Genomic DNA, 23,974 nt, shown 5'->3' on the forward strand with positions numbered 1-23,974 from the left:
GACAGAGAAAGACAAAAGCAAACCCTAAGATTACACAGCCATACGGACTAACAGGTACAGTTTGTGGTTACTGCTGGCTCCGTAACGCAAACTTACAGAGGCGAAGCCAAGTCACCACTGATACCCATCGCCCTTTGATACTGCATTGCACATAGAAAGGCAGGAACCGCCCTGCTGTCTGCTCTACTCTGCCCACTGAGCCCTGAGGACACCTCCAAGGGAGCATCATGAGTAAAACCAATTCAGCAGATACACCTCAGAGCTGCCGTACACACCTTCTCGATCAGATCAATGCAGGCCTGCAGGTCCATGCCAAAGTCAATGAACACCCAGTCAATGCCTTCCTTCTTATACTCTTCTTGCTCCAGGACAAACATGTGATGGTTGAAAAACTGTTGCAGTTTCTCATTAGTGTAATTGATACAGAGTTGCTCAAAGCTGTTAAACTGCAGGAGGAGATAAAAAAAGAAGCGTTGCACCACAGTTAACGATGGTAAGGGCTTGGTGGAATAGCAAGAAGGAAACTGTTTATAGCTAAAACCTTCTACACAGTGGCGGGTTGGGAGACTACTGGGCATAACACCCAAGGCATAGGAGGGGGGGGTTCAGTGGCAGGCTGCTGGCTGCCTCATGCCCAGATTTGTTCAGGTCTGTCAGGATGCCCTTCCCTTCGGCAGCATGCCACAGCAGTCCTGTGGAGCAGAGCCAACGCACCCTGCTCTGCTGCGTACGGACAGCAACACAGAGCAGCAGCATTAAACATCTTCAGGGACAGATTCTGAGAAACAGAAGTTGTGACATGCTTTATGCACATACACTTCTTTACAGTGATGATCGAATCACAGAGCAGCCCAGGTTGGAAGGGACCTTGAAAGATCACCTGGTCCAACGTTTTGTGGGAGAGGGAGCCTAGATGAGACTGCCTAGCACCCTGTCCAGTCACAGCGTGAAACCCCCAGTGATGGGGACTCTACAAACTCCCTGGGGAGGCTGTTCTAGTGATGGAATGTCCTCACTGTAAAAATTTTTTTACTTATATTGAGAGGAAGATGTATCTCTTATCTTATACCGAGACGAAGACATATCCTATATGAAGAGGAAGAAATATCTTACCCTATACAAGATGCTTTCTCTCAAAGAGAAAGATTGGGAACAATACATTCTTCTAAAACACAGCCCAAAGCATGCAAAGTGTTGTCTTTGCTAAAGGTTGTCACCCTCTTCCTCCCCAGGAACTATCAGCATGTTCAGCTGTGCTAAATGATGAGTGTTTTCTACATCTATTAATGGAAAACCCTTGTAAACTCATATACACGATTTGCTTTACAACTTTCTCAGCTCACAGCCTTCTGTTCTTTTAGAAAACAGGAATAACCACCCAGGGGCTTGGTGTCTGTTATGTCCTTCCACCTTACACATTAATACTCACATCAAAGATTTCAAACCCGGCGATATCCAGGACTCCAATGAAGAACTGTCTCGGCAGCTTAGTGTCCAAGGTCTTGTTGATACGGACCACCAGCCATTTGAACATCCGATCGTACACTGCCTTAGATAAGGCTCCCACAGCATACAAAACCTAAAACACATGTTTCACAACACCACTCTGTGAACACAGGGATTTCAGTGCCTGCTTCAATCCCTGCTTATGGTTTAAATGAAATGTCATGGTGGTTCTTATGACCACCAAGGCATACTTAACACAACACATAGCTTCTCCCATCACCTGTGCTGGCTTTTTGTCGAACCATTGTTATGTATATGTATGTATACTAATACATACAAAAAGTGCTAGTAAAGTACCTCTTGGGAAATAGCTGGAGAGCAAGTTGCGAATATTTTAATGCCTTACACGTTGCCGTGGAAGTTAGGTACCAGAAAGCTCACCGGCTGGATGCCAGCCATGATGCCCAGAGCTACTGCCAGAATAGGGGAGGTCTGTGTGCTCAAGTTGCTCATTGCCATTTGCTTCTACTTGTTGAGGGATGCTGTGGCATAAGCAGGCGATAAGAAGAGTCCATCAGAAGTCTCTTTTTAGCCCAGGTGCAACCACACCAACAGGATAGACTTCTCCCCAGCAGTTTTCTAGTTTCTGAGCCTGTACCACAGCCTGTCTTCAAACAACAAATTTCATGTTAACCAAAATGCTGCAGCATCTTCTACAACACTGTCACAGCTGCAGCGGTGCTAACCCTAGGACTTCTGTTCCCTGAATTAGGAGGTACCTCTAAGTGGGTATTACCTTTAGCTGATTGAGGTCACACAGAGCTTAAAATTACATGAATAATGAATGAGTGATGAGTGAACAAACAATCCACGGCTCAACTCTTCTCGGTAACTGTTCTCATCCAGAATTAGATTTCAATCCCCATGTGGTTTTCCTGCACCTGATTTCTTTGAGTGGCTGCTACTAACACATCAGAAAAACAATCCTATCGAAGGCCAGACACTATGCTTTTGGCAATCTGCCAGTTTCCCTCACTTTCACTGTCTCTTCCCCCAAGTTTGGGCATGTAAAATGAGAACAGGTACTAGAGGTATGAGTTAATATTTCTAGCAGCTGCCTGTCTCCCTGAGATGTTACAGATGAATCCTCAAGGCTTGCAGGACAGTTATCCAAAGACCCCAAAAGCTTCTCCTTACCTGTTCAACACTTTGACCTTTGGTCACATACTCGTTGCCAACTTTCACTCTTGGGTGCAATAAACCCTTAATTAAATCGGAGGAGTTGATTCCCATTAGGTAGGCAGCTTTATCGGCACCTGATCAAGAGAACCGAGGTTTCAGCTGGTTTAAACTTCCACATGGAAGCATGCCTGGCCAAGAAAAAACATTAAGTACATCCACTTCCAAAGAGAAACTGGATAAAGACCTTGAGGTTTTAATGACGTGTGTTAGGTGTGCCTGTGCTTTTTTTCTTTTTTTTTTTTTTTTTTGTGGTAGAGAAGGCCATCTAGCTGCCTTAGACCCCAACCACTGCAAGAACCTTGAGAAACGCTTCAGGCACAGGGAAAAGGACATATCTCCACACTGGTTATAGATTTCAGGTGCAAGAGGAAGTAAAGAAGCAAGACATGATGACATGTAAGAGACAAAAAGCTAAGACAACAGGTTTTTACAACCATTTTGTTCAAATGGGCACAAAACCAGAATTACATTGGGTTACTCTGACTGTTTCTATTCACCTTCTACTAAATCAGGTTACCCACCGCTGAGTAAGCCACTGCTACAAATAAAGCACAGCACTCTTGGCTGAGCAGGACCTACACGGTGCAAGATGAAAGCAAACAGCCTGCTTCTGCTGCAATGCAATGCATGGTACGTGCTGGACTTCTGAAGGGAAGGAGTAATTTTAGGTGTTACTCTTACTTTCAGTGCCATCAGCCTCTGCCTGCTCTTCTCTGGGCCTTTGTTTGAACTTCATGTTCCCAAAGTGCATGATGGCACCTGTGAGCTTGTAGGAGCCAGACTTCTCATCGGGCACAAACCCCAGGATGTCCATGGCTTGCTGTGAAGAGAAGTGCAGGTGTTTTGTCACTTCCCTATTCAAAAGCAACAGCATTTTGCAGCCTCGCGATCTACCTTTGCCGGGCAGACATTACCAACCTGCCAAGGGGCGTTATCACACAAGGCAGCCGCTGGAACACCCTGAAGGCCAGCAGTGGCTGGGGAGCAGGAGGAGACCTCCCTTCACCTAGCATTTTATACATCTAATTATAAGAATGTTGTGCCCGTGGGCATTACATGGAGCAAGGCCAGATTCAAGAGTATAATAGTTTATCAGGCCTCGTGCTTCGCAGTATGAACACATGCAATTAAGACCCATTTCTGCTTTCACTTTAGTCCAATAGTTTCAGTGTCAGAAGACAGGCTTCTGCCACCACTTTTCCTCCCCCCATGCACCTCATCTATGAGGCACAAAGCGAAATCAATACAGGCTTACATCCGTTGCCAGCAGTTCTTCTCCATCATCCAAGTTGTCCACTGTAACTACTCCTTGTGAGCAGAAGTGGTAGTCGTATGGGTTGGTAGATACTAGTAGCATATCTGTAAAAGAACAGCCAAGGTCAAAATTACCCTCCATTCAGGAAATCCCCCAAAAATGGAGATGGAAAAAGCAACTCTGACATACATTTGTCTCTGCACAACTCCGTATAAAGTTGTTTTCTGTGTTGTTTGTGGTTTGTTTTGTTGTTTTGTTTTTTTTTTTTTTTTACAACTGCAGGGCAGCAACCAACTCCCTTCTTCTACTATTCCAGAAGACCAAGATTTAGAGAAAGCATGAATAAAAGGAATATGGGAATACTGCATGCACATCCATGCACATCTGTTAAGCCTGTTTTGCAACATACTGAGTTCGTCATTTCCCATCTAGCCCTACTCTCTGCCTTGCATGCCTGTAGGGGTAAAAGTACCATCTAAGTACAGAGGAGAAAAAGGTTTTAGTGTCATCCAAGACAGGGACAGTGGACACGGTTTCCCTCTTTTATAACAGACTCGCAAAAATAGCAACTTCCAGGACTCTTGGCAGAAGACACTTGGCTGTTGATGAACAAAAGTCTGAATGTGGGTGTCTCTTTCTCCCCCTTTTCCTTTTCCTTCACATCTAAACCCCAGAATGTAGAGTTGTTTCCTAGAAAGCTAGCTGGCTCCAAAACTACAGGGAGAGTCCTGCTTCCCTAAACCAACGGAAAGTTTCACCCACATTCAGCAGACCAAGGTTTGCTCTAGATTTCAATCTTTTATATATGTACACACATGCCTACATGTCTAAATATGTGCATATGCATATACATATATGCCTATCAATATATGTGTATATATAATAATATTCTAAGTCTGTTTAACTTTGCTATATAGTCACGGTTAAGTACTCATTAACTACATTTATATTTTTCTATATTTATGCTTCTCTATATTTAGATACCTATGTGTTTATATACAAACGCATACATTTCATGTCTACAAAACAGAAGATCCCCATCGGTTCCAGCCCCTTGAAGAGCCTGCAGGCATGCTCCTGCAGGCCAGAAAGGGGTGTGCTGTTGTATACAGACCGATGATTTATAAGAAAGAACATATTTTCCCAGCACAGGGGTTCACATAGGAATCTCAGTGCAATGCTTCTTTGTAATCTTTCCCGTAATCACCGTTAATAAGGCCATGTAAGAGCTAAGAAGGTTAGGGACCTCACCACACACCGTCAGGATAATAAACCTTCAAAACAGATTATGATTGCTATGGCTTAGTAGGAGTTTAGCAGAGCAATAAAGTGACTCTTCAATGTACTTTATAAAATGTGTTCCTTCAGAGCACAAATTAAAGTCAGCAAACCACATCACTTAAAAACTAGTGATGGTTTTATTCAAAGCTCTGGGGTTGGGAGCAGAGAGAGCACATCTGCTCCCTGCTCTCCTCCAGCAGGTCTGTGGGACTGCGTGCAGCCAGGGGAAGCTCAGAAGGGGCAGTCACCACAGAAATCAGCAGCAGGCAGCTTTGCGTATTCTCTCTTGCTGCACGACATGCTAGGATGCCAGTTTAGGCATTTGGAGCAGAAAGAAGAAACTACCTTTTGTTCATGGACTTATAAGCAAATCTCCTTATACATGAAAATCTGGGCAATTAAAGTTTCATCATCACAAATGCTGTCAGAGGCACAGCATTTTCCAGATGTTTCGAGACCTTGGATTACACAAATTTGGTGTGACGTCTTTTGCCTTCATAACGCTATGTTTTAGAAGTCCTATCTAAGACTCATTCCCTTCAGACTGATCCATCATACCACTTCACTTGCTAGGGCACCTGCATCAGTGTATCACAGAAAAAAAGTCTCTGTTGCTACCGTCGGAACAGCATCTTTAAAAGGCAGCTTTAAAAGAGCGCAACTGACAGTGGAAGTGCAGTTTCACCAAGTGGAAGCCCAAGGCTTGGCCCCCTGCCCCCTCCTCAGCCACTGTCTGTTCAGCTGAAGTTTGATTCTTAAGAGCTGCGGCTCCACATGCTGCTTACCTAGTAACTCCGGCTTCTTTCCTGACAGGATTTGGTAGAAGATGTGATAGTCTCTTTCACCCGGTTGCTGGAAAATCACTCGGGATTTCTCCAATAAATCTAGTTGCACAAAGGAAAATTCAGTGAGAATGGCTCTCCAAGCTTTCTAGATGAGCAATTATATTTTGTAAAAGGAGAGAGTTTTGTGCTTACAAATCTCAATATCAGCAGATGACAGCTTGCCTGTGGTTCCAAAATGGATTCGGATAAATTTACCCTAATTCACAGAGAAGAATGTTCTAATTAGTGCATATAGTATACACAGAAGGAAACAAAGGGTGCTGCTTGCAGGCAATCATTTGGCCCAAAGAGCCCATTTATGCTAACTCCTTGGCTTTGCACAGGCAGATTTTCAATGAGAAGTATCAGACAATGATATTACGCTTTTCCAAGCCTAAATCTGTACGTGCAGCTATGTAATCAGCTTGCGGGGAAAGGATAACAGTGGACTTATCTGCCAGGCTAAGACAGGGGAACGCACGTGGCTTCCAGCTTGGCGATGCAGGCTTGCTGCAGAGCAGGGCTCGGAGCAACACGCCTGGGCACAGGACACGGGCTGCTTTTTACACTGCTCTTCATTTGCAGTCCTAACTGACGTGCAACTCTTTACATCAGATGGGTACTGTGATTTTACACTGCTTTGCTCCCTATTTTTAATATATATTTTATATATATAATTTGCATATTCATCCCCCCAAATTCATAAAAATTGAGTCGTTTTCATTTAATTTCTCGTATTCAAACACATGAACTCTTTTAAATAATTAATTTCCATTCAGCTGACAAACTCCTCATACAATTGTGTAGCTTTTCACAGACGCTTACAACCCCTGACCCTCTCCACCCCTTCCAATTTCATTTTCGACTGGATTTCTTTGGGAAGCAAGGGCTACAAACTCAGGCTGTCATCCTCCTGCCATTTCTTCCAGACCTCTGAGCCAACGTCAGCCAGATGGGGCAGAGGCAGAGCTCCCGAGGGCATTGCTCTCCTGCAAGCCTGATGGAGACGAGGAGAGGCCCAAGGTCATGTCAGCTCTGAGGACAAGCCGGGGGCAGCTTATTCAGCCAAAAAGGTAGATGGATGGTAGGCGGGTCAAAGGCAGGAGCACTGCTGCGTGTGTGGGTCTGCAGAGGGGGGACATGTGGAGGGAGCAGGGACCTCGGTGCAATTCTGACCATTTCTGACACTTGATGACAAAGCAGAGCTATCACAGGGCACGGGAATGACTTAGGCGGGTGGAAAATGTGGTGGAAAAATAAGGCTATGCAGCAGAGGTGGTCCTGGGGAAGACCTGCCATTGCAGCTCAAAAGGTTTCATAAAGCTAGGCTTTGCTTGTCTTCCCCTCACGTACAGTTTAAACAGTTATTCAGGGTGGATCTACCTTTGTTCCTTTTTATCTTCAATCCTTTCACTGGTTAGTTTTTCCTGGTTAGATCCTACTCTGTTACTCTTCCACTATGTGGAAATCCATCCATTACAATAGAAGAAATGAGAAGCAACTTACAAAGGGCTTACTACAGAGACATTACTAACTGGCCATTGTTGAAGAGGACATCCTTGCCTTACATTACAGACTTACAAAACGTGAGGAGTTGTCGTTTCTCAGAGTTTTGGCATTTCCAAAAGCTTCTAGGGCTGGGTTCGCTTGAATGATTTGATCCTCCAAGGTTCCCTGGAAACCAAAGTCGAAATAGTATTGAGAAACCTACAGGCCACAAACTCAGTGTCACCTCTAAGCCAGCCACACATTCACTCCCAGAGAAAAGCCCCTGCAGCGATGGGATTAGCTCACCCCGGGGGTGGCACAGTGCGAATGGCATAACAGCATCAGCATCAGTCAGTTTCGAGTGCTTAAAAGGCCTCAAACATTCTGCTGCTCCCCGCTGTTTCGCTTTGTGGATCTCATATTTTATACCATCTGCATACAAAAGAGGTCACCATGTCTTCCCATGGACCGTGAAGCTGGTGGGGACATCCACGTGGATGTGTGTAGGGCTACTGAAGGCAGTGACGAGCACTGAAACGCATTAGATTTGAAGGCACTCAGCACTTGTAATATTTGGGATTCTTGGAGATGAGAAAAGCATTAACTGTCACTTGCACAAATTTCAGTTTGCTGAAGCAAACTGCTTTATGTGCTTGGGCTCCAGGGGTCCTTCACCAGGGAACGGCGCAAAGCGAGATGCTGCGGTTCGTGACATGGACCGACAGAGCCAAGTAGCATTTGCACGTGGAAAAGATAAAATAGCAAAGCTGATGACTTACCCCAGTTTTGGTAGCTGGTTGCTGTCGAAAGAGGAACACAATGGAGGAGGGAAAAGAGAGAGAGAGAGAGAATGTGAGTGCTAACACCAAGGACATTACAGAAGATAAAGATTAGCAAGGTCAGATGTCTAATGGGCACCAACGCACCAGCAGGACTTTTTGCAGGGCTTTTTGAATCCTTGCTTCCAAAAGCACTTGCAACTGTTTCTTTGCATTTACCGCACATCACAAAACAGCCAAGCGTTGTTCCTACCCAGCCTGCTGCTTTAACCTCCACTCCAAACATCTGCCTAATTTTGCTCTGGAGACGTTCCACAATGAACCCAAAGGCTAACTAACTGGACAGGGAGAAGAGACTGGTGCCAGGTGGTAAGAATAAAATAATGTAAATGCAAACAGACAAGTTTTAGACTATTAGATCATGCTGCCCTTGAACTCTTGGATTATTTGGGAAAAAGAAAAAAAAAGGGTAATGATAATGAAAATGCCACCTGAGCTGATAAACTACATGGAATATCTTCCAGCTGCAGTATGTTATTTGCACGATTTTTCCCTGAGCACACCAGGTCTCAGACACCAAGCTCAGCACACACAGAATGCTGGCTCTGGACCACGCTGTCATGTGTTCAGAGAGCCCTGCAGGCCTTGTGTGAATGTATATTAAATTTTGGTGATGTGAGTTACGTGTACAGAATCTGAGCCTGGCTGAAATTTTGGCCGTGTAAATACAGTTCACAGGAATTGGTAAATTCACCACAAAAAAGTGTTGACCATTCAGGTGCAATGAAGCTCAGAGTGAACAAGCTCATAGCAAGATGAGATTAAAAGCAGCACAAATACAGCATTCACTGTGACCTTAGAAGGAACTTAGAAGCAGAACAATACTTATCCAAAGAAAAGTACAGAAAAGCTGATTGAAAAAAAATACCTTTTGTCAAAATATTCCTTTTTTTGTGGAAAAAAAGGCTTTCAACAAAACAGACTTTTTGATGAGAAATTTTAATCCTAGTCCTTTTGAAGACTGCTCTCTATGTGAAATAAAAATGAGACTTCTTAATCATCAGTCTCTCATCTTTTGGCCAGCTTTAACACAACAATAAGCATATTTAACACACACAAAACCTAAAACTCCTAGAAAAAAGCAGCAGCGGGAGTGGTTTTGCTGCTCCCTTTGGAGCGTGGCACGTTCAGGTGGGCATTGCCCTGCTACCTTCAGAGCTGCATGCTCTCGGTAATGCCATGTAGAAACACCAGTATCTTTTCCCACCAGTTTCTTTTCTTAACCATGCCTGCCGAGGTCTAGCATCCGGGATGCAGACTTGTGAGGCTAGTGGTACACAACCGTGGGAGTCTGAGAGGAAAGAGCCACCAGCAGACTTACATTCTTTTTACCAGGCTCCCCCAGGGCTGCCACCGTGGCAAAGTACTGGATGACGCGTTTTGTGTTGACAGTCTTGCCAGCACCGGATTCTCCACTAAAGGAAGGAGGAAGATAACAGAGGCATTGCTCAAACAGCTGTAACTCATCCTTCCACCCTCTGTCCTGCCAGCTACCCCCCCACGCAGGCTGCTCTCGGGACCGCTGACTCCCATGTCTGCAGCCTGCTGTTGGGCTATTTCCGTGGAAAGCAGATTAAAATGACTGAATGAAGAGGTGAATGCCTCTGACAGCATTTTTTCTGTGACTGGGCTCAGAAATCTCGTACAAACCCACACTACACTGAGCTGCCTTTAAGGGCATGAAGCTTTTGTTACAGGCACCTGGGCTGAGGATCTGAGGTACACCTACATACAGCGAATGAGCTAGAAAACCTGCAGAAAAGCTGCACTAATTTGCCAGCATTATACAGGAGCACATGCGAACTGTGTAGAGAGACACCCAACTCTCCATCTTTGATGCTTGCCAGGAAACGATGTGCCTCTTCTTTACTGCCTTGGTCAACTCCCTCCCTTTAGACATGTCTACACAACATTCGTAACTATAATTTGCAGCAAGAGCAACCACATTAAAAAGGAGTCTTCCGTGTCCGAAGAGGGCAGCCACAGCAAGGCAAACCCTGGAAGAAGCTTCTTTAATTGTCTACTGAGTTTTTTAAAAGCCTATTTGGGATGATCACCAGATGGGGATCAGGGATGGACCAGCCTCCATCCAGCCCTTGGCTGCTCCTCTCCCTCGGGGCTGAAGGCAGCCATCAGATGGCCAAATTGCCAGTAACTTGGCCTGGATCAAGTTCTGGGCGATTCAGCTGAGCTTTCAAGGGTCAGCTTGTAGTTCAGCAGGATTTTTTTTCTTCTAAGTTTTTCACAGCAACAGAGTCTCAAATCAGTCAAAAAAGAAGCACTTACGTGATCAGCATAGACTGATTCTCCCGATCTGTGGAGGGGGAGAGGGAAAAAAAAAAAAAAAAAAGGACAAACTTAGCAAGCTGTACAAATTGCTTATTATAATTGCAAACAAGTAGCAACTCTTCTAGAATCAGTCCTGCAAAGACAGGAGGGAATCAGCTGATGCAGGGGTGGGAAGGTGAACACTAGCATCACCTAGCATGACCTGACGGGCAGCAGTGCCAGCTCTAGCCCTGCCCTCTCATGTTCTGTCAAGTCACTATTAAAGACCTGTCAGTTGTGCACATTCCCCCTCTGTCTGGGAAACTATAAATCATGCAATTTCCTGTCATCAAAATGGTTTTTTTTCTTACTCCTGAGTACATCTTTGCTCACATCTGACCCTTCTGCTCCTGCGGTACAAGACCCACCCAAGCAATTTTGCTGTTTCTTCACTGTGTATGTACTCTTCAGCTGGCCGTGCTGCTGGAAGGAACTAGTGTCCCCGCTGTTAATGGCCTGACCAGAAATAAGTGTTTATTAGAACATTTTGCAACCTTAATGTATTATTAACCGAGTTCCGTAAATGCTAAGTCATAGCAGCTTCTCAAGCTGTTGAGCCTAAATTCCTCTTTTCTTTCTTAATTCCAGTCGTTGTGACAGGCTACATAATGGGCAGCCTGGCCATATGTCACCCTTAGCTGATGAAAGAGCATCACTTTGCTGCCACACACATCCCCTTTGCCCAGTGCTTTCTGTCCCCTCACAGCTGTGGCACTTCCCATTTTTTTAAAACCAGGTGACAGCAGGATGTGTTTCCACCAGGTCTCTTTGGGATTTACCCTGCTGCCTCCCAGAACCTGGTGTGAGCACATCACTGCTGCCCTCTGCTGATACACTCTTTTTTTCCCAGTAATTTGAGGGTCAGGATGAGAAAATTTCAGAGGAAAATTCGGAGTTTGGTGTCACAGGGTTGCTGCTTACGGCTGGTTCATGCGAGCGATGCGTGCACAACGCCCTAGATAGCTGGCCTTCACTAACCTTTGCATAAATACATTTTACAAGCGTTAGAGTATTCTAACTGAGCATAGACTGACAGTAAGTTCAATTTTGAAGTTGGGAAAATACTTCCAGACCTTTGGGGCACAGCTCCATTTCTGTTACAAACTGATGGATTCACCCAGTTCAGACACCTACATTTGTGCACCTTACAGATAACCCATATACAGAGCTCACTGCTACCACCAGTGCCGCAGGGACAGTCAGGGGAGTTAGAAAACAAATACATGTGTGTGTGTGTATATATATATATATACATATATGTAAAAATTGATGCAGACTGTTGAGCCCCTGCTGCTTGTAGAGGATTTGCACATTTGTGGCAGACTGCAGAAGCTCTTACAAACTTCCACTCGGTACCAATCACGCCAGTGAATAAATAAACGAATAAAGCAATACATGAATAAATAAAATAAAGCCAAACCAGATCGGAAAGCAAACAGGGCCACTTACTACGCAGCATGTCATGGTATGCGTTATCAGCAATAGAGAAGATGTGGGGAGGCGCCTCCGAGCGCCTCTTGCCCTTGTATGCAGCAACAACCTCTGACTTGTAGACAGGCAGCCACTTGTAGGGATTTATAGTCACACAGAATAAACCAGAATAGGTCTGGAGAGGTGAAAAAAAAACAAAGAAAGAAAACAAGAGTGAAAAATAAACGGCTCAAGGAATAAGAAGAAAAAGTCTTAGCTAACCGAGCAGGACACGGTGTTTCCAGCTTCTGATCCGAGTTTGAATTCTGACTTGACTTGCAGCCTTTGCTCTGAGTTTCTAACAGGCTCCCAGCCCGCTCAGTGACCTCCTGTCGGTGACCGCTATCAAACCGGCAGATATCAAACAGCTTCCCATTGCGGGGGGGCGGGGGGGGGGGTCAGTTTTCAAGATGACAGCCAGAAACAGCCCCTTCAGCAAAACCAAGGGCCAGCAAACAGACCAAGGTCTGATTTTCTGCCTTGCTGCCCCACGAGAGTTCTTTCCTCTTGAAAATTGTCGTTACGAAGGAAAGAAAAGTAACAGCTTTGCTGCTTGAGCTCTGTTCTTAGGCAGAGGAACAATCTCCTTTTATTAATCTGATGTGAGCACCTTGGGGCAATTTCTGGTGGGTGTTCAAAAAGAGAGCGACTTCACAGGGTTATTCCCCAAAGCTGTGGAGCTTCTTTCAGCTTTTGGAGAAACACGGTTGGCAAAAATCTATTTTTGTAGTTGCTCTTTGGGCTATCTACATCAGTTAGCTGGGGCCTGGTGCCTCTGAGGAAGGAGGAGTTTGCAGCTGTAACCCCAGGGAGTCGCTGTTAGCTGGTGACTTTTCAGGTACTTGGTCCAGATCGAAGCAAAAATCTCTGAAGAAACCCAGTTATCAGGGGGACACGAGCACTATGTGCGCACGGATCAGTGAGCTCAATTAAGTTCTAAAAATCTCAGGTAAAATCCAGGTGCCTTCCCCCCAAAAATAGCATCAGGACCTGCTCCAGAATGGCTTTGGCATGAGTCCCGAGCCCCATTTTCTACAAGGGAAAGAAAACCCCCAGCCAGTAAATGGATTAAGGCAAGATGACTGATTTTCTACCGCTACTGACCTGCAAGCAAAACTACGCTTTAGGCTGTGTGTGCCCATGCAGGGGCTGTCAGAGAAATGCAGAAAATGTTCAACAACCAGAATTTAAATGGGGAAAAGTTGAATTCACTCCTCTGATGAACACCAAAAAGCAGAACAGGGATGGGCTAGCAAATGTACAGAATCCCCTGACTCATTTCAGACACAACCGAATGCAGCAAATGGAGTAAAAGTCTGGCCTCATAAAAGCTACTGAAGCTTGTTCTGGTGCTGACAGAAATTATGTTAATGAAGTCACGGGGAAGGTACAGAGCAAGGGGAAAGGCCAGAGTGAAACAGGACAGATGTCAGCACTGAAAATGAAGGTAATAAGATTACTGAACTAAAGATAGAAAGGCTCATACTTAAAAGAAGTTGTGTGCGTGCTTGGAGTTCAAGGAATCGTGTCTTAACAAAGCGATCTCCATGGCTGGTGCTGACATGGGTTAATATTAGGACAGTAAAAATAAACTAGGTCTCCCCAATGCCTTGATTGCTGAAAATACGCTCCCTGCCACCCCTCTCCTTGGCAAGCAAGCAAACCCAAGGAACTAGGCACCCCCTTGTTCATGGCTTTGTCTGCCTGCGCTCAGGCAGAAGCCAGCTCCAAGGAACTTCTTTCCCGAAAAGATAAGCAAGACACTCGGTTTGGCCACTTGTCGAAGCTGCAGACTGACTATGACGAACACAACGTGTTCAAACATGACATCTGCTCTTGAAGCACTTCAAGAGCAATTTCTAAATATACCCTTGTAACGACCCTTACATAGATCATCCAGTTGCTGTAGCGCTTTCTCAGATTGTACAGCACAGACGCCTCGTTCAGATGGGTCAGCATAGCCATGTCCTCGATCATGTCAAATTTGGGAGGGTTCATGGACTGCACATCATCTTCTTTGATAGTCATGGTCTGCAAAGACAAGTAAGTACAGCAACACTGGAAAACACTGGGATTTTTTGTTGCTTCACACAGTTTATAGGAGAACGTTATTTTTTTTTCTCTCTCTCCTGCAGAGGGAAGTCCTCCAGCTCGAACCTAGCTTTTGTACATAATTCCATTTGAATTTACCGCTACCACCACCGCATGGATGGGTTTCCCTTGGTGGTTTTTCATGTGTTGTTCTGATACGGCATCACTTACTGGGGCTTCCCGTTGGCAGCCCATTCCATGAAACAGGCAACTGAGCTTAAACAAGGACAGGTAATTTCTGGAGCTCGCTGCTCCAGCCCTGTTAGCCACGGATCAGACACAAGCAGCTCTGTACCCTTCCATCTGTTGTCTCCACGGTCACTTTGCCACCGCTGGTTTCTGTGATTTCAGCTTCAACGTAAGCTTTCTTGTCATCGGGAACCCAACATTTCTTCTTGCCTGTGAAATGAAGGAGACCGAGGGTTCGCAGCCTGGTGTCAGACAGTGACACCGTGCCTAGCTAAGCGAGATGGCTGCGTTATTTTTTCTGCACAAGGGACACAAAACCTCTGGGACCTCAGGAGATGGGCAGCGCTGGGGAGCTGCCTGCCAAAGCGGGGCTCCCAAACATTGTCTCCCCTTTGAAATTGCCACTTGGCTTCTTCTAGCTCCTTCCAGCACAAGGTGTCAAAATATTTCACAAATGCTGGCTAAGCCTCAGCCTCCACGGGAAATCCATAATCATTATCACCAGTGCGCAGATGGAGGAGCTGAGAGCCAAGCCCAAATTAAGGCGTTTGCTAAAACGTCACAGAGAAAATCGCAATCTGAGTGAGGAATGCAGCCCACATTATTTGCCTGCCAGCTATCAGATTTAACCTTATTCTTGCACATTCTTCTGAGGTTTGTCTTGAAAATTAATAACTCACCCTGAGTTATGTGCGTGGCTTTTTAGAGTTTGGAGTAGCTGCACTGGACTTTAGGTCTTTAGCTGCAGCGACTACCCTGAATAGTGAAATGCTGTGGTTGTGGGTGTATTTGTACTTATGCTACACCTCAGGGCTCAGAGAAATCCTTTTCATGAAGAATAAATTATGGAAAATGAAAAGCTAAGGTCAGATTGTCATACAGCCTGCAAATCAAACAGATGTAGAGGTACGACACAACGAGACGTCTTGTCAGGCCACAGAATCCCTCTCCTTACTGGAAGAACATCAGCGTGTGGTGTTTTTCTTCCAAGCGGACAAGAAGTGATCCCCCCTTTAGCAGAGCAGTACAAATACACCTATCTTCTAAATCTATTTACTATAAATTGGGAGATTATTTCTATTTAGTACTACCTGAGGTTTTTTAATAGCTTTGCAGAATAAAGAAACCAGAATTTGGTTCAACCAGCTGACTCGAACAGCAGCAGCAGCAACAACGGAGGCTTTGCATCCTGCTTTGCATCCTTCTTTGCATCCTGCTTTGTTCTGGGTACCACAACCACGCCGGGATGTAACCCTTATCCCTCTGCAGCAGCTGCTGGCAGCATACGGGGCGCAGGCACTCACCATCGAAGGCGACCGTCTGTGCCATCATCAGCTCCTTCTCGCTCTTTCGGAGGAAGGGAGCAGCCTCCCCGAATTCCGACATGTCCATCATCTTGGCAAGGATTCAAGGTGGCACAGCTCAAAGAGGAAAAAGAAAGGGACGTGGTCTACCCAAGGAAGGAGGGGGGTAGGGGGGTGGGGAAGAAAAACATACATTTCGTGGGTGATCTGAGGCAATACAAAACACTCAGTGCCACATGGCAGGTGGCTGATCAAAGTTGTGATGAACTGGTAATGCAAACACCTGATGCAGATCTGGGGCTGTACAGCATCCCTAGCTAAACCCTCCTCTGGCTCAGCCTTTTTTAAAGCCAGCCAGAGCCTGTGTGGTTCAAAACCTCGGTGTGGGTACAGTTATCTCCGCAGGAGTATTTAATCTCTTCTTTGCGGCATGCATGGTGTTTTAAGTGCAGGAGGCACCACTTGAAGCTGTGATTTTAAAAGCCACTTACCGGGGGCCCCTTTCAAATTTGCCTGGAGCAGGGGTCTGCTCTCCAGCCGTCTCCCCAGGGCTGTGCACCTCAGCCACTTCAAGCATCACCTCAGGCGGGCGTTTTCTGGGCATCACGGAGCGAGGCTTCCTCGCTGCGAACGGAGAACTGCTGCAGGGGTGTGTGTTACGCCCTTGGTGCGGCTCCAGGGACACCTGCCCACACTTGTGCTGGAGAAAGCCAGCACCGGAGCTGGAAACAGCTCTGCTACCTGCAGCATGCTCCTCTGATCACACCAATTAGCGTGTTATTGAAAAAATGTTATTAGAAAAAAACGGGACTAAAACAGCTCAGGGAGGTCCCATGCTCGTGCAGCTTCCCAAGTGGCTGGTACCTCCGAATTCACCGGCTTGGGTGTCCCCCTGCAGCAAGGCACGGTGGAGAAAAGTGCATCTGCAGTATGGGTGCAAGGGCTTCGTAGTTTTTTAGATTGATTTGAGCTTATTAGTCCAGCTTAATACCGACACTTGCAAGGCCACGGTGTTTAGGAGCCTTTTATCATGAAAGAGAGGGCAGGGGACATGGGGGTAAGCGAGACCAATTTGCTGGTTCATACTGCCAAGCAATTAATTTGATTGTTATGTATCCTATAAAGTGATCGTACAGCTATGGTTTTATTTTTCTAAATCTTTTTTATACACACACATATAAACACTTACACACATATGTAAAACACTCAGGGTGCTGTCCAGAGAATGTCTAAAAGAAGTTTCACTGCTAAAAGGTGTACAGACATGCACACAATTTCAGAATTTCATATATATATTTTTTCTTTCGAGTCAAGACACCATTCGATTACTACTTGAAGCTGTACAAGTGACCCTCAGATATTACCTCTTCCCTTACTTTATTTACTGTGCAATATTCAGAGCAGCTGGACAAATTTTCAAGAGTCCTATCAAGACAGACACTGTAGTCTTTCAAAATTAAATTAAATTTCTTTCTAACAAAATCCTGGTAGGGATAAAAACTCTCCATCAACCAAGGCAGGTTTTTTTCAGCACATTCCTCCCAGGGAATGTGAAGCCCTTAAACAGCAGGACTGCCAAACATTTTACATTCAGCCCTCACCCACTGCTGCAGTATGAGCTTGAGACCTTCTTTCTTGGTGCTGTAGAGCAAAAACTTTCTTCTTCAGAACTAGCCTTAACTGTTTTTTTTCTTTTTTAAAGATTAAGGGCCTACATAAGCACAACCATCACCAATTATTTTAAGATCATCTGAGCCGACCAAAATTCCCAGCTGGAGACACGACTCAAAACTAGCAGCATGGCAAAGCCTCTCTCCCATGGGGAGCGTGGAGCAATGGAATTACAGCAGTTCCTACCTTTAAGCAGAACAGCCTTAGAGCATGGAAGTGTCATTTCACATCAAATGTGAACATCTCGAGAAGCCACTCCAGTGTTAATCTCGAGGACTCGGGACAGATTCTCACAGGTCCTAATATACACTGAATGCTGCAGACTGCTTCTGCGCAGCCCAGCTCCATGTGCAGACCTCTTAGGGACAGTTACTCAGCTATCTCCTTCTTATCTTTTTTCCACATATATTCAGGGGGAACCGCTGCAGCAAGTGTGTTACACTATAAAGCAGCACTATGGCAGCTGGGAGAGAATTCTTTTTTTTTCGGATTTACAACAGAGGTGGGAGCCCAGGCAGCGAACACCTTGCAGGTACACAGAACTCAGTGTGGCAAATCTGTGCCAGATATGAGAAACTGGAAATGTTGTTTAGTTTATGGTCATAAAATTATTTTTTAAAGGTAGTATAGTTGGGAAAGATAAGGCAGAGCGAAAGACATTGGCTTACCTTTCAGTCTGTTCTAGCTAACAACAAAAAGAGCCAGCCCTTGTATATGAACTTTGGAAGATGCTTGGAAACAGCTACTCCCTGTAGAAAGCCAATGTTGCTACACCAAGCTAAGTGGCATGCCCAGCACCGCTGACGATTTGGACTTGAAATTCAGACTTGCAAAGGTGGGACCTCATCCTTCCTTGCCGGGGCTGTTGGAAGAGCTGCTGTAATGCTAATGGTTCACCTGCAATAGCTACGGCAGAGACACCCGCCTGCCTTTGCAAGGGAACCCTGTAATTCTCCAAGGGCTGTAACTCAGGTTGGATTAAAGAACTCCTTGGAGCAACAAGCTGCTTGAAATTGCAAACTGCATAAGCCATCACCACTTGCAGCTGATAGACAGAAAATATGACTTGCAGGTACTGACTAATCAGTCCACCCACATGCATAATTACAAGGGACCTGACGCTTTCCTCAGTGGTTATTCTAGCTGCTAAATGAATGCACCGATGTTAGAGAAGAAACGCTTATTTGCCACCCTAGCATTCAAGCAGCACCCTAGGATGACTAACATAGGCTACACATTTAGCAATATTACTAAGACCTTAACTTCAGTTAAAGACCTTAAAACCTCAGTCACATCAACCCCGTGGAACAGCGTTAGAGCCCCGCCAGCTACTCTCGTTCACAAGCGCGAGAGGTCGGTACTCACCCTGAGAGCACACAGCGAGCGTCACGCCTCTGCCTGGTCCAGACTTTATATGCCCCTCTCTCAAGGTCACCGGGGATAACTCCTTACAGGCATCCACAGCTTTCCTCCATGCCTATATTTGTCCGCCGGATCCCGGGTGAGGAGACAATGCCTGAGGAGGGGACACGTGTGGCTGCAGGAATGTCGGCGGGGAGCAGCACGCTTCTCGCCGGCCGCCCCTCGCCGCGCCATTCTTGCTCCATGACTTCATGGAAGAAGCTTTTCCTGCTTCGGTGTTTTCACAGGGGAAAGTATTGCTTTTCCAAGTGCCTCAGAACTTAATTACCACTGGCTCGCGGGGGGGTGGGGGTGGAAACGAAGACTGGGCAGGTGTAGCTCCCCTAGAACACGAGAATCAAAGCACAAGGGGCAAGTGATTATAAAGGGGATTTGGTTACGTGAGCCAAACTGCCTTCAAGCAACAAAGCTGGGATGTGAGAATGTGTAGGGGAGTCCCAGTCAAGCACTTTCAATCCCCTCCTTGGGCCCCAGAGGTTTAACAGCCAAGCCTATAGGCTCAGGTCGGGGATACATAGCTATTCCCCGGGTTATGAAGAAGGCAAGAGAGTGAAGAAATTTAAGAATATATTGATTCTGTCTGGAAAGTGAATCACAGGTAAGGAGCAAAGCAGGCATCAATTTTAGCGAGTGCTTTGCTTCAGGAAACTCATTTATGAGACAGAGTTTAGGCAATGTCTGCCCTTCTTATCGCAAGCTCGTTTCTCCCATAAAACAAGCACTGTAAGTAACTCGGGTCTCATTTCACTTCACCCCATAAAGAGCAAAACCACCGACATCCAGATTGATTTGCTTTTACCAGCACAGGTAGATATATAGGTATCCTTTGGTCCTAGCATAAACTGGATATAAAAGCACAAAGGAAAATAAATACTGTGGATAATGCTGCTGGCCACAGGGACAAAGACAATATATTAGGGCTTTAGAAAACTCATTTCCAAGGGAGCAAGGGGGAGCCGGGAGGGAGCTTATCCACAGCTTCACTGAATTCTTTTAGATACCCGCAGGAGCAAGTGGCTCTGTTTGTGACCAGGCAAGAAGAAAAATGTTTGCATGCTGAGTCTGCTATTTTTAAAGCTGTTGTCCTGATGGCTGGACAGTGACAGGCTGCACAGGCAGAGTAGGTTTGTAAGAAACCCAGGAATTTATGGAAGCGATAGACTCAAAGACAGGGGATTGATGTGGCAGGCCTGAGGATCCCAGTGCTTTAGTAACCCGGTATTTTTAGCGTTTGGGGAATGCAACCAAGAGACAGAGAATCCCTACTGCTTCGCTAGAGACGTGCCCACCTCCAGGCAGGCTTAAGCTGTGAAGAGGGTCCTGGGCTAAAGCCAGGGGTGAAGCTTGCAGTCCTGCTCTGGATCCACCCGTGAAGGGAACCTGCCGTCGAGCCGAAAACAAGTGGCGTGAGATGGAGCAGCTGTCGCGCTCGCCTGGCTGCTTCCCTTCGACCAGAGGCGCTGCCCTCCCCTCGCAGCCGGCTGCTTCAGGGGCTGTGTGCCCCACAGCATGGCTCTACGTTGGCGTCGGGGCAACCCGTCACCGGTTTGCCTTACGCCCGGTGGACAAGAGCTAGTGATCTCAGCTGCTTGGATGAGCAGCGAGCGGCTGTGCAAAGCTCAGGCAGGCGCTCCTGATCACATAATTTGAAAACAAGGTAAACTGCACGTATCGCCACAATTTATGGACACCGTTAATCTGCTGTGAAAACTGAGAATATGATTATTTTACGCCATAAGGCTATAACATGCCGATACTCTCTCCCTGCTGCTCCTCTCTCACGTTGCCAGTAGCTTTACTTCTAAACACAGCATTCCATTACCACCTACTTTGCCTAGGAGAAGGCATCTTTTTTACAAATGCACTGTTATCACTTACATTTTTTCTGTTCTGCAAATATCCAGCTTTCATCAGTCCTGCATGAACACTACAATCTCACTCCCACGCCTCTCTTTTCCTTTTTGGGGCTGCAAACAACTGTTCCCGTAGCTGATGCCGATGCAATTTCAGCGCCTGTGTTGCTTTGGAAAGCTATGCAGCCAGCACTGGTTCAAACACGATCGATTTATTTTCTTTGCTAGCCTGATGTGAATTGATACTGCACACATTATTCCTGCCTTTCTGGAGTTTATTTCCTTCCTTTTAATATGAACCAGAATTTGCAGCACATTTCCCCTAGATTAAATTTCTAACAGTGACAACCAAAGTCATTTGTCTCTCGCAGCAGCTACTTTTAGAAAGGTTAATGCTGGCCACTGTTTCTAGGGAAACAAGGGACTTTGATAAGAAGCCCTTGTGACTAACCTATTTTTAATAACATTACATATTGGAAAGGAATGCAATAACATTTATCACCTCTGGTCACAGATAGTGTCAATGTTGTGGTCTTATATAGAAAAGTTGGCGTCTGGGATGTGTAAAGCCCCGTGATGAACCCTCCCTATTTTCTTCAGAAAAAAGATCACCCAGCAGCTGTGTTTTAGCAAAAGCTGGCCTTCAGACTACTCCTAATAAAACGTGCATTGTAATAACCTGGCACTCCAGAAAAGCAAGATCAATGAGATAGAAGGACACTAGTTCAAGATAAAGATGCTTGAAGAAAGCGTCATTCTGAGTCAGGGTCCTCTGGACTTTCTCGCTCCCTACAGCTGCCTGACAGGAGGTGGTAGGCGGGGGGGTGTGTGGGGTGTCAGTCTCTTCTCTCAAATAAACAAGCGACAGGACGAGGAACCAGCCTCAAGTGGCACCAGTAGGAAAAACTTCTTCCCCAAAAGGGCTGCCAAGCGCTGGCACAGGCTGCGCAGGGCCGTGGCTGTCACCGTCCCTGCAGGTCTCCAGCAGCCGGGCAGCCGTGGCGCGCAGGGGCAGGGCCCAGGGGTGGGCTTGGCACTGCTGGGTTCACGGTGGGACTCGGTGACCTTAGGGGTCTTTTCCAACCCAAAGAGTTCTATGATTCTATAAGCAACCAGAAAGACTGTCCCTCCATGGGATGCCTCTGAAGAGATTGAGAAGAATCTCTGAAAAGATTCACTTCAGGGCTTTTTTTTTTGTCATTGGTCCTCACTGCTGTTGCAGTCTCCATTTAAAGAACAAATGGGAAAGAGCCAAAACGATCCAGTGGGATGCTCTTTCAAGTGAGAAAGGTCTCAAAGGAGAAAGGTCATCCACATGGGAATATTTTAGGCAGAAGGAAAATGTGGACATCATACCCAGCAGCAAATCCAGCCCCATTCTGTACAAGTAGATGTATTTTCTCTTCTGAAGAATTATGGTTTAGTCCTTCAAGCCGTTGATGCCCCAAAGAAAATGGAGAGGGAGAGAAGCTTAGTTTTAAAAATAGTTGCGCTGTGCTATATCTCTAAAAGATGAGAAAATTGGCACTAAACAGTACATTTAAAGTGTTTGTGACAGCTAGATTCGCATTATTAGAACTGGAGGCTTTCAGGTTTCTGCAAGCCTTTGTGCTCCCCCTGCTGCAGTGCGGATGCAGTGGATACAGCGCCTGCAACCTGCCAGAGGTACCTGCAGCTTCTGCTCACCCTCCTTTCAGGATCATCATTTTCAATAGTTTCCTGCAATTAATTCTTTGCTGATAGCTACTGCGTGGTGAGATAGTCTAAAGGAAGTTTAAATTTCTCTATGGCAGGCATCTGCTCTCATGCAAACACGCCTGGGGAAATAATTTCTGAGCCACAAAAAATGTTTTAAGTGCCTTTTAAGCCACTGAAATCCATGATCTATTGCTACCAGTATGCAGACCCCTGAAACAGAATACCTCTTCCCGCCTTGAACAGCTTGAAATCAGCAGTGACTGCGAAGCATTAAGGCAGGAAACCGCAAGAGAAGAGCAGCCCGCCCCAGAGCCTGGTGGCACCCAGCAGCACCCGGCCCTCGGCCAGGCTGCAGCGAGCCCGCGCCTCTCGCCTCTCATGCCGTGCCAAGCGCCGCGCTCCAGGCTGCGTTGGCATGCTGCCCTCCTAACCCGGGCTAGGATAATAAACATTTCAGAGCTGTCATTGCTGCCTCTCCCCTGCTGACATTCCGTCATTACGGTATCTTAAGAACGTTTAAATAGGTCAGGGTTTTAATGGGAGAGCTTGGCTTCTGGGAGCGAGACTGACAGTGCTTTGAGAGCAGATTAACAGCACTGATAAATCAATCTCGGCCTGACTCACAGCCCTAAGGAAAATAAGAAGGTGAAAACACCCAAAAATGAGCCTAATGAAATAAATAGTCTCAGCTCTTTGGCTCCAGAGATGAACCATGGAAGGGTGGGAAGGTTTTTGTCATGGGCCTTCTCACTCTTCTTTCCCCAAGAGCTGACATTCCCCCATCCCCTCTGCGAGGGGTTTTCCGTCCCCAATAATCTGGAGCATCCCACCCTGCCCATCAGGCCAGGCAGCACATAACGGCGTGTGTCAGAATTGCCATGCACCCCTCTCCCAGCGTGCGCACGGCCGCCCGAGTTGCCACTAGCGAGTTGGGTCCCCGTCGCTCCCCGAAACCGCTCTGCATTATCCAGAACCACCGGGGGAAGGCAGGGAGGTAAAAGCCCTGATAATGCATCTAAGCCCTTCAGGTTAATCTTTTCAGTATTCATTAACTAAGCATTTATTTGTGCAGCACGCTGCTAGAATTATTGTCGCCCCTTCACCAATTCCGAAGCTAATAGGGGTATTTCAGCCTTGATCAATGCAGGGGGAGGGGGGAAAGAAATCCATAAATGCCTCTCTAGGGTTTCTATTGCACAACCTGGCTTCAAAGACAGGGTACCTCACTACCCTGCTCCAGCTGGGACTATCATGCTCAAGCAGCCTGAAAAACACATTTCCATGTCAGTGGGCAGCGATACCCGAAAACACTCCCAGGCCTTCAGACACCAGCGTTCTGGCTCCGGGTGCCAAGGTCCTGCAAGACAACTTGCCTTTGCCTCTCTTGCGTCTCGGCTCCCAGGCTCGGAGCCTGCCTTTCAGGTTGGGGAGCGTGGGTACGGTCCTTGCTGATCGCCTGGGTTTGCTGCTGTGGAGGTTTCTTTTCCAGCGGCGATGGGGAGAGAAAGGGGAATATTCACGCCTTTATCAACACAAGCAGCTTTTCAATGTTTTGCTTCTGTAACTCTCCGAG

At 46.2% G+C, this 23,974-nt stretch overlaps 1 protein-coding gene across 1 annotated transcript in view; it reads right to left on the reverse strand.

Annotated features, from left to right (window-relative positions):
- Nucleotides 1-23,974, reverse strand: part of MYH15 (myosin heavy chain 15) — a 69,882-nt gene that overhangs the window by 29,438 nt on the left and 16,470 nt on the right. The window contains exons 6-21 of the mRNA XM_055801486.1: nucleotides 18,794-19,173; nucleotides 15,758-15,903; nucleotides 14,560-14,663; nucleotides 14,061-14,204; nucleotides 12,153-12,309; nucleotides 10,662-10,689; nucleotides 9,697-9,790; nucleotides 8,316-8,336; nucleotides 7,630-7,722; nucleotides 6,202-6,265; nucleotides 6,010-6,108; nucleotides 3,944-4,047; nucleotides 3,370-3,508; nucleotides 2,644-2,762; nucleotides 1,430-1,579; nucleotides 276-446 (exon numbers count right to left, since the gene is read on the reverse strand). Of these exons, the coding sequence (XP_055657461.1) occupies nucleotides 276-446; nucleotides 1,430-1,579; nucleotides 2,644-2,762; nucleotides 3,370-3,508; nucleotides 3,944-4,047; nucleotides 6,010-6,108; nucleotides 6,202-6,265; nucleotides 7,630-7,722; nucleotides 8,316-8,336; nucleotides 9,697-9,790; nucleotides 10,662-10,689; nucleotides 12,153-12,309; nucleotides 14,061-14,204; nucleotides 14,560-14,663; nucleotides 15,758-15,848 (1,578 nt within the window). The 5' untranslated portion in view covers nucleotides 15,849-15,903; nucleotides 18,794-19,173. The remainder of the gene's footprint in view (nucleotides 1-275; nucleotides 447-1,429; nucleotides 1,580-2,643; nucleotides 2,763-3,369; nucleotides 3,509-3,943; nucleotides 4,048-6,009; nucleotides 6,109-6,201; nucleotides 6,266-7,629; nucleotides 7,723-8,315; nucleotides 8,337-9,696; nucleotides 9,791-10,661; nucleotides 10,690-12,152; nucleotides 12,310-14,060; nucleotides 14,205-14,559; nucleotides 14,664-15,757; nucleotides 15,904-18,793; nucleotides 19,174-23,974) is intronic.

The sequence above is a fragment of the Falco peregrinus genome, chromosome 4, assembly GCF_023634155.1.
Source record: "Falco peregrinus isolate bFalPer1 chromosome 4, bFalPer1.pri, whole genome shotgun sequence".
Classification (NCBI taxonomy): domain Eukaryota; kingdom Metazoa; phylum Chordata; class Aves; order Falconiformes; family Falconidae; genus Falco; species Falco peregrinus.